The 15,000-nt window shown below is 43.4% G+C and overlaps 1 protein-coding gene across 2 annotated transcripts in view; it reads right to left on the bottom strand.

Annotated features, from left to right (window-relative positions):
- LOC135560022 (adhesion G protein-coupled receptor E1-like) overlaps positions 1 to 15,000 on the bottom strand; it is a 32,213-nt gene that overhangs the window by 8,342 nt on the left and 8,871 nt on the right. The window contains exons 4-11 of one of the 2 annotated variants that reach the window (XM_065001012.1): positions 12,615 to 12,737; positions 11,804 to 11,935; positions 7,835 to 7,878; positions 7,595 to 7,705; positions 7,147 to 7,300; positions 6,790 to 6,909; positions 5,260 to 5,522; positions 4,216 to 4,392 (exon numbers count right to left, since the gene is read on the bottom strand). In XM_065001012.1, coding sequence (XP_064857084.1) covers positions 4,216 to 4,392; positions 5,260 to 5,522; positions 6,790 to 6,909; positions 7,147 to 7,300; positions 7,595 to 7,705; positions 7,835 to 7,878; positions 11,804 to 11,935; positions 12,615 to 12,737 — 1,124 coding nt within the window. The remainder of the gene's footprint in view (positions 1 to 4,215; positions 4,393 to 5,259; positions 5,523 to 6,789; positions 6,910 to 7,146; positions 7,301 to 7,594; positions 7,706 to 7,834; positions 7,879 to 11,803; positions 11,936 to 12,614; positions 12,738 to 15,000) is intronic. The other variant, XM_065001013.1, reaches the window with a different exon arrangement.

The following is a 15,000-nucleotide window of genomic DNA, read 5'->3' as shown; positions in this document are numbered from 1 at the left end:
TGCGAGGGCACCAGTCCTCCAGCACAGCTGGTGCTCTCATGCATGTTTCAGTGTTATTTGCCTCGAAGGGAGCATAGAGGTGGTTTAGCTTGTCTGGTAGGCTCGTGTCACTGGGCAGCTCTCGGCTGTGCTTCCCTTTGTAGTCTGTAATGGTTTGCAAGGCCTGTCACATCCGACGAGTGTCAGAGTCGGTGTAGTATGATTCGATCTTACAGGCTGACTACACTGCTCGCGTAGCGTGTGCAAGAGTTGCAAAAAAATGTAGAAATCTATATTATTCAATTATTGCACAAACACTGTTCGCGCATGCCAACGAGCGTTTGCATTGCCAAAGGCTAAAATAGAAGTCAGTTCTATTTGTGACGCAGATCGCACTGCAAGACCTGCCTTTCCTTATTGGTTTATAGAAGCATGTACCCGCGTATCATCTCCTCATTGGTTATCCCCACGTGGGTGACTGAAAGATGAACGGGGTCAGGGGCAGTAATGCACCTAATTTATGAAATATTGCCAATTGCAATATAAACTCAAGAGAAGAAAATGCCTAAAAGGAAGAGAGATGATTTGGTTGACTGTTTTATGTGTGGAATAATTGTCGGAGTAGAGGACCTTGTGCATTTCAGGTAAAATAACAACTCAATGTTTATATCACAGGACAAATTAGCTGGCAACAGCAAACTAGCTAAATAGGAGAAATTAGCTAGCAAGTGCAAGCTAGCAAGTTAAATTGTCATAAATGTTTAATGATTTTCGAACTGTCCCCAAATTAATGTAATTGGTTCAGAGTTTGTTTTGATATTTAACCTGCGTGTCGATCGCGTTTGGTGTGGGAGGACAGAACACCACCCGCGCAGCCGGTTTGGGTTTCGCGTTAGTCCTGTATTGATGCTTTGCCTGTTTGATGGTTCATCGGAGGGCATAGTGGGATTTTTTATAAGCTTCCGGGTTAGAGTCCCGCTCCTTGAAAGCGGTAGCTCTAGCCTTTAGCTCTGTGCGGATGTTGCCTGTAATCCATGGCTTCTGGTTGGGGAATGTACGTACGGTCACTGTGGGGATGATGTCATCGACACACTTATTGAAGAAGCCAATGACTAATGTGGTGTACTCCTCAATGCCATCGGAGTAATCCAGGAACATATTCCAGTCTGTGCAGCAATACAGTCCGGAAGCTTAGCATCTGCTTCATATGACCACTTTATTATTGATCTCGTCACTGGTGCTTCCTGCTTTAATTGTTGCTTCTAAGCAGGAATCAGGAGGATGGAATGATGGTCAGATTTTCCAAATGGAGGGCGAGGAGAGCTTTGTATGTGTCTCTGTGTGTGGAGTAAAGGTGGTCCAGAGTTTTTTTTCACTCTGGTTGCACATTTAACATGCTGATAGAAATTTGGTAAAATGGATTTAAGTTTCCCTGCATTAAAGTCCCCAGGTACTAGGAGCGTCAACTCTGGGTTTGCTTATGGCGGAATACAGGTCATTCAATGCAAATAAACAAACAAAAAAACACAATTGGTTGGGGGAACGTAAAACGTCTGTCTTCTTCTCCGGCGCCATCTTAACCCAACAGTAAGTGGTTTGTAAGGAATCAGTAGCTAACTGCAAGCAATGCAAAGCAATCTTTAGCTTGATTTCAATGGACTGGCTGTGTGTGGTTTTTTTCAGGGTTCCCACCATAAATCCAGAGAAGGCCAGACTTTGATGACAACGTTTGATGATAAAATTTGCTCACAAAGTAAAGCCTTGCCACCTTCATAAGATGAGTCCAAAAATGTCTGGTATGCTGCTGTATAAATGATGTAATATGCCAGGGAGATATGTATACTGTAGCTAAGCATGTAGTACTAAGTGTATGTTGTGTAGTAAGCTGTTATTTGCCCATGTGCCTCACCTTAATAATGTGGCCTATTTGTAACAACGCAGGATTGTAAACACATCGTTCGTGGCCGTTTATAACTTTTTGTGTATAGTTTTGACAATGCTACTGATAGTAGTGGTGGCACTTGGCACATACACGCGAACTCAGCACACACAACATTCTATAATAGAAGAGTGTTATTTGAAGTGTATCTTTATTGACATCAAAGACCCAAACGGCGTTCAATGTGCCTCACCCTAGTAGTTTGGTCTATTTTCACCTCTTTATTTTGCCTACTGTTCTGACTTGGTGGTGCACATGTAGCCTATAACCTGTTTTAGAGAAATGTCATCATTGAATATTGTAAGAGCTTTCATTGTCTATATGCCCCCTTTATTTATCCTATGGTTCTGATTTGGTGTAGAGGGAGAACACTGCAAGAATGGCCCATGTTCTGAATTCTATCAATGTACATTTCAAAATTGCTGAACAAATAGTTATATTCACCACGTCCGTCGTCGCTCATTAATGTCTTAATCAAAATGGCCTCTTATCCGCTTGTCGTCCCCTTATGCCATAGTTTGTACATCTCAATTGTCAGTAGAAACCAATTTTGTTTAAGCAAGACAGCCATATCGGCTATGTCTTTTTTTTAAAGGCAGTAAAATGAGGCTGAATAAACTGTTTCGCTGCCAGACAAGGCTCAGCGGAAAGCCAGGTGTAGCAGTGGTAAGGTGTTTGGACTGCTGTTGGGACAGCTTTATGTAGGCCCTAACAGTTTGTGGTCACCGTTTCTCACCATTATAGTGCAATTCATGTATTGTTTAGTGTTGTGTTGTGTAGTGGCTTGCTGACATGCATCTCACATTTATCTGGGTTTTCCCCCCAAGATTAACATGCTAAAATCACCACTGTATAACATCAAGATGCAGGGAGGGAGGGAAAGAGAGAATTACCCTGTTAACAAAGTTAGCTAGTTTGGTTTGAAGACCCATCTGCACCATTTAAGACAAAGACCTCAGTTAATAATGTTAGGCATCTTCAGCTATCCTCAGTTAATGTTAAGCATCTTCAGCTATCCTCAGTTAATGTTAAGCATCTTCAGCTATCCTCAGTTAATGTTAAGCATCTTCAGCAATCCTCAGTTAATGTTAAGCATCTTCAGCAATCCCCAGTTAATGTTAAGCATCTTCAGCTATCCTCAGTTAATGTTAAGCATCTTCAGCTATCCTCAGTTAATGTTAAGCATCTTCAGCCATCCTTAGTTAATGTTAAGCATCTTCAGCTATCCTCAGTTAATTTTAAGCATCTTCAGCTATCCTCAGTTAATGTTAAGCATATTCAGCCATCCTCAGTTAATGTTAAGCATCTTCAGCTATCCTCAGTTAATGTTAAGCATCTTCAGCTATCCTCAGTTAATGTTAAGCATCTTCAGCTATCCTCAGTTAATGTTAAGCATCTTCAGCTATCCTCAGTTAATGTTAAGCATCTTCAGCCATCCTCAGTTAATGTTAAGCATCTTCAGCTATCCTCAGTTAATGTTAAGCATCTTCAGCTATCCTCAGTTAATGTTAAGCATCTTCAGCTATCCTCAGTTAATGTTAAGCATCTTCAGCTATCCTCAGTTAATGTTAAGCATCTTCAGCTATCCTCAGTTAAATGTTAAGCATCTTCAGCCATCCTCAGTTAATGTTAAGCATCTTCAGCCATCCTCAGTTAATGTTAAGCATCTTCAGCTATCCTCAGTTAATCTTCAGCTTCCTCAAGCATCTTCAGCTATCCTCTTCAGTTAAATGTTCTTCAATCCTCAGTTAATGTTAAGCATCTTCATCCTCAGTTAATGTTAAGCATCTTCAGCTATCCTCAGTTAATGTTAAGCATCTTCAGCTATCCTCAAATGTTAAGCATCTTCAGCTATCCTCAGTTAATGTTAAGCATCTTCAGCTATCCTCAGTTAATGTTAAGCATCTTCAGCTATCCTCAGTTAATGTTAAGCATCTTCAGCTATCCTCAGTTAATGTTAAGCATCTTCAGCTATCCTCAGTTAATGTTAAGCATCTTCAGCTATCCTCAGTTAATGTTAAGCATCTTCAGCTATCCTCAGTTAATGTTAAGCATCTTCAGCCATCCTCAGTTAATGTTAAGCATCTTCAGCTATCCTCAGTTAAAGGCACAGTCAAGTTAGTGTATGTAAACTTGTGACCCACTGGAATTGTGATGCAGTGAATTATAAGTGAAATTATCTGTATGTAAACAATTGTTTGAAAAATTACTTGTGTCATGCACAAAGTAGAATTCCTAACCGACTTGACATCATCCGGTGTGTGTGTGTGTGTATATATATATATATGTGTGTGTACCTTTACAGGGTAGAGGGCCATGAGAACAGCAAAGCTGCTAAGGTGGGAACAGGAACACACGGTGTGTGTAGCGTTAGACGTGACTTTGGTACAGCCATGACTTGACCACGCCCCTCCCTCTTCATGGACACGCCAGAACACACAGGTATAGTTCATTTCTGATGACTCTGCCCTCACCTGGGATTGGGGGGGGGAGAGAGAGAGAGAGAGAGGCTAAGCACTTCTTAGAGAAATGTTTCTTCATTTCAGAAGGCAGCAAGAGTGTCAATATGTTAGGCCATCGTGATTATGTTAGGCCATCGTGATTATGTTAGGCCATCGTGATTATGTTAGGCCATCGTGATTATGTTAGGCCATCGTGATTATGTTAGGCCATCGTGATTATGTTAGGCCTTCGTGATTATGTTAGGCCATCGTGATTATGTTAGGCCATTGTGATTATGTTAGGCCATCGTGATTATGTTAGGCCATCGTCATTATGTTAGGCCATCGTGATTATGTTAGGCCATCGTGATTATGTTAGGCCATCGTGCTTATGTTAGGCCATCGTGATTATGTTAGGCCATCGTGATTATGTTAGGCCATCGTGATTATGTTAGGCCATCGTGATTATGTTAGGCCATCGTGATTATGTTAGGCCATCGTGATTATGTTAGGCCATCGTGAATATGTTAGGCCATCGTGATTATGTTAGGCCATCGTCGATATGTTAGGCCATCGTGATTATGTTAGGCCATCGTGATTATGTTAGGCCATCGTGATTATGTTAGGCCATCGTGAATATGTTAGGCCATCGTGATTATGTTAGGCCATCGTGATTATGTTAGGCCATCGTGATTATGTTAGGCCATCGTGATTATGTTAGGCCATTGTCAGGATATGAAAAAGTCCTAGCTGTAGATGTACGATTATAATATGTTACAATATTGTGTTATGTTACAATTTTTACATACATCATATATTAACATCAGCTATTATAATATACTATAATATTTACATACATCATATATTAACATCAGCTATTATAATATTATTAAATGATACCTGTAGATGTTTGAAGGTGAGGATGACAGGCTGGGTGAGTTGGTCTGTTGCTGGGTTACTGACAAAAGCTGTTACCACCTTGGAACTGATCTGGAAGTTAGGCTTTGATGCCGTGGCGGTTGCTGTGTCTGTGTCTGTGTCTGTGTCTGTGTCTGTTTCTGTGTCTGTGTCTGTGTCTGTGTCTGTGTCTGTGAGGTACTGGAAGGAGTCGTTGACATATCTCTCCACTGTCTTGTAACACACCAACCCAGCCAGAGAGAAACCTGTGAAGCAAAGAAAGAAACAAGTTACCAGAATGTCTTGTACCTTTCCCAGAATTCTCAGATTTTTCAGGTTTCCTGGTTGGAAGATTCCAGGAATAAAGAGGGAATAAACAGAAAATCCAGAATCCAAGATTTCTGGGCAACATTGGTAGTTTTGAAAAGTTATTGGTACTAAAAGTTAGAGTACTTAGTGTTGAGGGAATTTATATGTTTAAATGAATGATTAGAATATTCCACCCTGAAACCATATAATTGTATGAAATTGACGAGAGTCATGAAATTATTCTAATGATGTGTGTAGTTTTAGTCAGTAAAATTATATATTTGTGAGTGTAGTTTTAGTCAGAATTAGGGTAAAACAATATATCTGTACAATAAGACTTTATAGTATCCTAAACACAGACTGTCTGAGCCAAATTCAGTGCCAACCTGACTAGAGATTTGGGAGAGGATGGGGATTACGTCTCAATGTCTCAAGGTCTACCCAATCTCTGTCGGCTGGGTAGTGAGACAGTATGTGTGTAGGATACATTCTATTTGTGTGTGAAAGTATGTGCGTAAGGATTCTGTTTGTGTGTGAAAGTATGTGCGTAAGGAGTCTGTTTGTGTGTGAAAGTATGTGCGTAAGGAGTCTGTTTGTGTGTGAAAGTATGTGCGTAAGGAGTCTGTATAAAATGAAAGCGCTCTCGTGAATAAACATTTTGACTATTTTAGCTGGGCCTCCGTCTGTTTCATTCAACCAGTATCTTACAAATTCGGGGTTGTAGACCGAGTAGTTCAATTGAATTGGATTATGAATACCGAGAACATAATTCTCGTAACAATTTGGTCCTTCGAGCCGGATCTCAATACCTGCCTCTGTCGTCCCAAGGAACTGCTGAAAACCGTGCACGGGCAGATCCAGGATCCGTAAGACAAAGACCTGACCTCTGAATTGAGGGTTTATTTCAGGCCAGTGGTGAACTGGTACACAACAGAGGTGGTGACGAGATCTTTATTCACAAATGTGGGGGAATGATTTAAGATATCTTTGACTTGATGTTCTAAATACTTATAATATATCAATAATAGGAGCTTGGTTATTCTAAACAGATTCACTAGGAGGCTTTTACTTTGTGTATTAACCAAAATCGATTGAGGGAACAGGTCCACAGTGACCTGCGGTACATGTGCACTACTATAAATAAAAATAGCTTAATAATTGAGGTCTGTGAGGAATGGCCCGAGATGATGGTGATGATGATGATGATGATGAAGAGTAGCCTACCTGGGTACGTCCCGTTGCCGGTGGCTGTCTCCCAGCTGGTGTCCAGTCTAGCGTTGTCATTGGCCAGGCTGATTGGCCCAATGGGCGGAGTCTGTCCCCTCCTCACTGCAATCTCAGCCTCTGTGTACAAGGACCAGGGAAAAGGTGAAGGAGGATGTGTGTGAGTGTGTTCAGGAGTGTATGTGCGTTCATGTGTGTGTGTTCGTGTGTGTGCATGTTCGTGTGTGCGTGTGTGTGTGTGTGTGTGTGTGTGTGTGTGTGTGTGTGTGTGTGTGTGTGTGTGTGTGTGTGTGTGTGTGTGTGTGTGTGTGCATGTTTGTGTGTGTGTGTGTGTGTTCAGGAGTGTGTGTGTGTTACCTGCGCGGTCTGTTCCCATGGTGGTGTGGTTGTTTCTGAGCTGCGGCGCTATGAGCTTCATGGCGTCCTCCACAGCGCCGAGCAACCTACTCACCTCACGGCTGTTGCTTAGGATACATTGAGACAGGAAACTATCTATCTGCGTGAAGACATTCTACACACAGGAAGTAGAAACAGGAAACAGGAAGTGAGTGAACGAGGTGTATATGTTTACATGGATGCATGATTGCACCGTGTGTGGATGTGCGTGTGTGCGCGCGTGTGTGTGTGTTTGTGTGTGTGTGTGTGTCTGTGTGTGTGTGTGTGTCTGTGTGTCTGTGTGTGTGTGTGTGTCTGTGTGTCTGTGTGTGCGCGCGTGTGTGTGTGTTTTTGTGTGTGTGTGTGTCTGTGTGTGTGTGTGTGTGTGTGTGTGTGTGTGTGTGTGTGTGTGTGTGTGTGTGTGGTTTACCTCCAGTAACATCTCTCCAGTCAGTCTCCCTCCAGCTGCTTCCCCAGAGTTACTTAACGCCAGACAGCTGTTCCTCATCAGAGACAGGAGACCAGCTAAACCTGGGACATTCTGAGAGCGAGGAGAAGTTAATTGACTTCATGTGAGTAAAAACATTTATAGCAGGACATATATTGTAGTGTCAGAAGATGGTTCTTGAAAGTATTAATTAAAACAGAGGTGCCTGGGTTTTGAACTCACCTGTCCAGGAGTCTCATCCCCTTTAAACTGGTCACATGTCAGTACTGAAGGAAACACAAAACACTGCCATCACACCTGGATCGACACTACACAGCACAACACAACACAACATAACATAACACAACAGGACACAACACAATCACACCTACGCAACTAAACAATCCCACCTGCACAACAACACAAACACAATGACAAATAACACACCTGTGTATTTTCTGCACCACAACAACAATTGATGTGTATCTTCATACTAGTCAGATAACCCACAAGACATGCCACTAGAGGTCTCTTCACAATACCCAAGTCCAGAACAGACTATGGGAAACACACAGTACTACATAGAGCCATGACTACATGGAAATCTCTTCCACATCAAGTACGCTTAAAAAATTGATAAAAATTATGGAACAGTGGGGACTGTGAAGCAACACAAACATAAGCACAAACACGATAACAGACATGCATACACACACACATGATAACAGACATGCATACACACACACACACTAACAGACATGCATACACACACACATGATAACAGACATGCATACACACACACACACTAACAGACATGCATACACACACACACGATAACAGACATGCATACACACACACACATGATAACAGACATACACACACACATGATAACAGACATGCATACACACATGATAACAGACATGCATACACACACACACATGATAACAGACATACACACACACATGATAACAGACATGCACACACACATGATAACAGACATGCATACACACACACATGATAACAGACATGCACACACACATGATAACAGACATGCATACACACACACATGATAACAGAAATGCACAAACACGATAACAGACATGCATACACACACATGATAACAGACATGCACAAACATGATAACAGACATGCACACACACACACACTAACAGACATGCATACACACACACACATGATAACAGACATGCACACACACATGATAACAGACATGCATACACACACACATGACAACAGACATGCATACACACACACATGATAACAGACATGCACACACACATGATAACAGACATGCACACACACATGATAACAGACATGCACACACACATGATAACAGACATGCATACACACACACATGATAACAGACATGCACACACACACACATGATAACAGACATGCATACACACACACATGATAACAGACATGCACACACACATGATAACAGACATGCACAAACACATGATAACAGACATGCATACACACACACACTAACAGACATGCACACACACATGATAACAGACATACACACACACATGATAACAGGCATACACACACACATGATAACAGACATGCACACACACACATGATAACAGACATGCACACACACACACACATGATAACAGACAAGCACACACACATGATAACAGACATGCACACACACACATGATAACAGGCATGCATACACACACACATGATAACAGACATGCACATACACATGATAACAGACATGCACACACACACACACATGATAACAGACAAGCACACACACATGATAACAGACATGCACACACACATGATAACATTCGCAGTGCACATGGATGTTGTGCTGTAGATACTGTATGTGGTAGTTGAGTAACGGCCTAAAGGACACACACTTAGTGTGTTGTGAAATCTGCTGTGAATGTTTTGTAACGTTTTAAAACTGCTTTAATGTTGCTGGATCCCAGGAAGAGTAGCTGCTGCCTTGACTGGAACTAATGGGGATCCTTAATAAATACAAATACAACACACCACAACAACACACCACGATACAACAACACTACACACCACACACCACAACACACACCACAACACACCACGATACAACAACACTACACACCACACCACAACACACACCACACCACAACACACACCACAACACAATACAACACACCACAATACAACACTACACACCACACACCACACACCACACACCACACACCACACCACACACCACACACCCCAACACAACACACCACAACACACCACAATACAACAACACTACACACCACAACAACACTACACAACACACGCCACAATACAACAACACTACACAACACACACCACAATACAACAACACTAAGTTAATAGTTTGTAGCGCCACCTTTTGCTGCGATTACAGCTGTAAGTCGCTTGGGGTAATGTCTCCTATCAGTTTTGCACATCGAGAGACTGACATTTTTTCCCATTCCTCCTTGCAAAACAGCTCGAGCTCAGTGAGGTTGGATGGAGAGCATTTGTGAACAGCAGTTTTCAGTTCTTTCCACAGATTCTCGATTGGATTCAGGTCTGGACTTTAACTTGGCCATTCTAACACCTGGATATGTTTATTTTTGAACCATCCATTGTAGATTTTGCTTTATGTTTTGGATCATTGTCTTGTTGGAAGACAAATCTCCGTCCCAGTCTCAGGTCTTTTGCAGACTCCATCAGGTTTTCTTCCAGAATGGTCCTGTATTTGGCTCCATCCATCTTCCCATCAATTTTAACCATCTTCCCTGTCCCTGCTGAAGAAAAGCAGGCCCAAACCATGATGCTGCCACCACCATGTTTGACAGTGGGGATGGTTTATTCAGGGTGATGAGCTGTGTTGCTTTTACGCCAAACATAACGTTTTGCATTGTTGCCAAAAAGTTCAATTTTGGTTTCATCTGACCAGAGCACCTTCTTCCACATGTGTCTCCCAGGTGGCTTGTGGCAAACTTTAAACAACACTTTTTATGGATATCTTTAGAAATGGCTTTTCTTCTTGCCACTCTTCTATAAAGGCCAGATTTGTGCAATATACGACTGATTGTTGTCCTATGGACAGAGTCTCCCACCTCAGCTGTAGATCTCTGCAGTTCATCCAGAGTGATCATGGGCCTCTTGGCTGCATCTCTGATCAGTCTTCTCCTTGTATGAGCTGAAAGTTTAGAGGGACGGCCAGGTCTTGGTAGATTTGCAGTGGTCTGATACTCCTCCCATTTCAATATTATCGCTTGCACAGTGCTCCTTGGGATTTTTAAAGCTTGGGAAATCTTTTTGTATACAAATCCGGCTTTAAACTTCTTCACAACAGTATCTCGGATCTGCCTGGTGTGTTCCTTGTTCTTCATGATGCTCTCTGCGCTTTTAACGGACCTCTGAGACTATCACAGTGCAGGTGCATTTATACAGGAGACTTGATTACACACAGGTGGATTGTATTTATGTATTATAGTCATTTAGGTCAACATTGGATCATTCAGAATCCTCACTGAACTTCTGGAGAGAGTTTGCTGCACTGAAAGTAAAGGGCTGAATAATTTTGCACACCCAATTTTTAAGTTTTTTGATTTGTTAAAAAGTTTGAAATATCCAATAAATGTCACTACTTCCTTGTTGTGTCTTGCCTTTATTGATTCTTCAAAAAAAAAATAGCTTATATCTTTATGTTGAAGCCTGAAATGTGGCAAAGGTCGCAAAGTTCAAGGGCGAATACTTTACATGAGCCTGTAGGTGTATGTTATATTAGATAACGATTTATGTAATGTATGCTATGTTAGATAGATGTATGTTATATTATGTTATGTAGATGTATTATGTTAGATATAGATGTATGTAATGTTATGTTATGTTAGATATAGATGTATGTTATGTTATGTTAGATATATATGTATGTTATGTTATGTTAGATATAGATGTATGTTATGTTAGATATAGATGTATCTTATGTTAGATATAGATGTATGTATGTTATGTTATGTTAGATATAGATGTATGTTATGTTAGATATAGATGTATGTATGTTATGTTAAGTTAGATATAGATGTATGTAATGTTATGTTAGATATAGCCGTAATTAAAGACTGTTCATATAGGAACCCTGTTCTAGTTCCTGTTCTAGTTCCTCTCGTAACTTACTGTACCATATCGTGGGAAGCAGTGCATCATGGTACCAGATTCTGTCCTCACCTGAGCACCTCGCCTGTTTGTTGCCATAATTACTGTATCCAGGTAGACAGAGGCAACTGTAGCTTCCTTCCTGGTTCTGACAGGTCCCTCCCTCTCCACAGATACCAGCAGTTACATTACACTCATCTATGTCTGAGAGAGAGAGAGAGAGAGAGAGAGAGAGAGAGAGAGAGAGAGAGAGAGAGGAGACACAAACATTAACATAAACACTTGAGGAGAGAAGTGAGGAGGAGGCAGACAACTGAACACATCCCAGTGAGAAGAAAAATGAGAAAGAGAAGTAACAAAGTACATTCCAGAACAACAACCTGTGTATGTGCTGTTGGTTTACTGCAGTGGGTAAATCACTGACAGCTCAGTCAGGTATCAGATTGCTGCTATTTCATGTTATGGGTACACCTGTGAGTTCAGGCAGACATCTGTATTGGAACTTGGCCACAAGAAGAGGTCATGGGGTTAGAGGTCAGGGGTCAGGGATAACATGGCCTCGGCCCCCTCACCAGTGCCGGCGACAGAGTTGTTGCCGTGGTTACTGAGCCCTGACGGACAGTTACAGGTGTATCAGACCAGGTGTGTTTGTGCACATGCCCAGTACACAGTACACTCACTCACTCACTCACTCACTCACTCACTCACTCACTCACTCACTCACTCACTCACCACCACTCACCTCACCACCACCTACCACCACCATCACTCACTCACTCACCACACACATACACACAAACACACACACACTTCTCTCTCACAAACACTTATACTGAAGTGACACGTTGAAAGGAGTCCCATATGATAAAAGCATGTTTCTCACCCTCACACCTGCTCTCTGTTAGTTTGTACCCAGACTGGCAGATGCAGGCGTAGGACCCTGGGGTGTTCACACATGGTAAGTTGTTGGGGCAATCAGCAGTCTGCTTCTTACACTCATCCATGTCTGCACACAGAGATGGAAAGATGGAGGATGGGAGGAGAGAGAGAGAGAGAGAGAGAGAGAGAGAGAGAGAGAGAGAGAGAGAGAGAGAGACAGAGACAGAGACAGAGAGAGACAGAGAGAGAGAGAGAGAGAGAGAGAGAGAGAGAGAGAGAGAGAGAGAGAGAGAGAGAGAGAGAGAGAGAGGAAACAAAGAACATTCCAGAACAACAACCTTAGATGAGGGGTGTCAGCCATCCACGCGGTTTGTGTGCCATTGATTTACTGCAGTAGGCTAAAACAGGGTCAAAGTGTGGTACCATTGATTTACTGCAGTAGGCTAAAACAGGGTCACAGTGTGGTACCATTGATTTACTGCAGTAGACTAAAACAGGGTCACAGTGTTGTACCATTGATTTACTGCAGTAGGCTAAAACAGGGTCACAGTGTTGTACCATTGATTTACTGCAGTAGGCTAAAACAGGGTCACAGTGTGGTACCTTTGATTTACTGCAGTAGGCTAAAACAGGGTCACAGTGTGGTACCATTGATTTACTGCAGTAGGCTAAAACAGGGTCACAGTGTGGTACCATTGATTTACTGCAGTAGGCTAAAACAGGGTCACAGTTTCTTGGTAGTCTTAAACATTGACACAAAAATATACACCTCACACACCTGGTTATGGGATTAAAAAAAGAAGACACCTCTACCATGTCAGATACAGAGCTGAAATGTATCAAATGTTTAGTTTTCATCCCGATATTACACTTTATATACACTGCTCAAAAAAATAAAGGGAACACTTAAACACAATGTAACTCCAAGTCAATCACACTTCTGTGAAATCAAACTGTCCACTTAGGAAGCAACACTGATTGACAATACATTTCACATGCTGTTGTGCAAATGGAATTGACAACAGGTGGAAATTATAGGCAATTAGCAAGACACCCCCAATAAAGGAGTGGTTCTGCAGGTGGTAACCACAGACCACTTCTCAGTTCCTATTCTTCCTGGCTGATGTTTTGGTCACTTTTGAATGCTGGCGGTTCTTTCACTCTAGTGGTAGCATGAGACGGAGTCTACAACCCACACAAGTGGCGCAGGTAGTGCAGCTCATCCAGAATGGCACATCAATGCGAGCTGTGGCAAGAAGGTTTGCTGTGTCTGTCAGCGTAGTGTCCAGAGCATGGAGGCGCTGCCAGGAGACAGGCCAGTACATCAGGAGACGTGGGGGAGGCCGTAGGAGGGCAACAACCCAGCAGCAGGATCGCTACCTCCGCCTTTGTGCAAGGAGCAGCAGGAGGAGCACTGCCAGAGCCCTGCAAAATGACCTCCAGCAGGCCACAAATGTGCATGTGTCTGCTCAAATGGTCAGAAACAGACTCCATGAGGGTGGTATGAGGGCCCGACGTCCACAGGTGGGGGTTGTGCTAACAGCCCAACACCGTGCAGGACATTTGGCATTTGACAGAGAACACCAAGATTGGCAAATTCGCCACTTGCGCCCTGTGCTCTTCACAGATGAAAGCAGGTTCACACTGACCACGTGACAGATGTGACAGAGTCTGGAGACGCCGTGGAGAACTTCTGCTGCCTGCAACCACCTCCAGCATGACCGATTTGGCGGTGGGTCAGTCATGGTGTGGGGTGGCACCTGGCTCGATGTGTGTCCCCGGTTCGCCAGCACAGCCCAGTGCGGTCTATTCCACCTCGCCGCACTGGCCTGGCTACGGGAGCATTCAACCAGGTAAGGTTGGGCAGGCTCGGTGCTCAAGAGCTCCAGTACGCCTGCACGGTCTGGTCTATCCGGTGCCACCTCCATGCACCAGCCCTCCGGTGGCAGCCCCCCACACCAGGCTGTCTCTCCGTCTTCTCCCTACAGGTGCTCCCACCTGTCCAGTGCCGCCAGAGCCAGCCAGGAGCTGCCGGACCCGTCCTTCACTCCTGCGCTGCCAGATCCTTCCTCCTGCCCAGCGCTGCCAGAGTCTCCTGTCTGTCCTGAGCCGCCAGAGTCTCCCGTCTGTAATGAGCCGCCAGAGTCTCCCGTCTGTCCTGAGCCGCCAGAGTCTCCCGTCTGTCCTGAGCCGCCAGAGTCTACCGTCTGTCCTGAGCCGCCAGAGTCTCCCGTCTGTCCTGAGCCGCCAGAGTCTCCCGTCTGTCCTGAGCCACCAGAGTCTCCCGTCTGTCCTGAGCCGCCAGAGTCTCCCGTCTGTCCTGAGCCGCCAGAGTCTCCCGTCTGTCCTGAGCCTCCAGAGTCTCCCGTCTGTGCCTGTCCTGAGCCTCC

This window comes from Oncorhynchus nerka, linkage group LG15 (genome assembly GCF_034236695.1).
Source record: "Oncorhynchus nerka isolate Pitt River linkage group LG15, Oner_Uvic_2.0, whole genome shotgun sequence".
Lineage (NCBI taxonomy): Eukaryota > Metazoa > Chordata > Actinopteri > Salmoniformes > Salmonidae > Oncorhynchus > Oncorhynchus nerka.
This window is presented reverse-complemented; position numbering and strand designations above follow the sequence as displayed.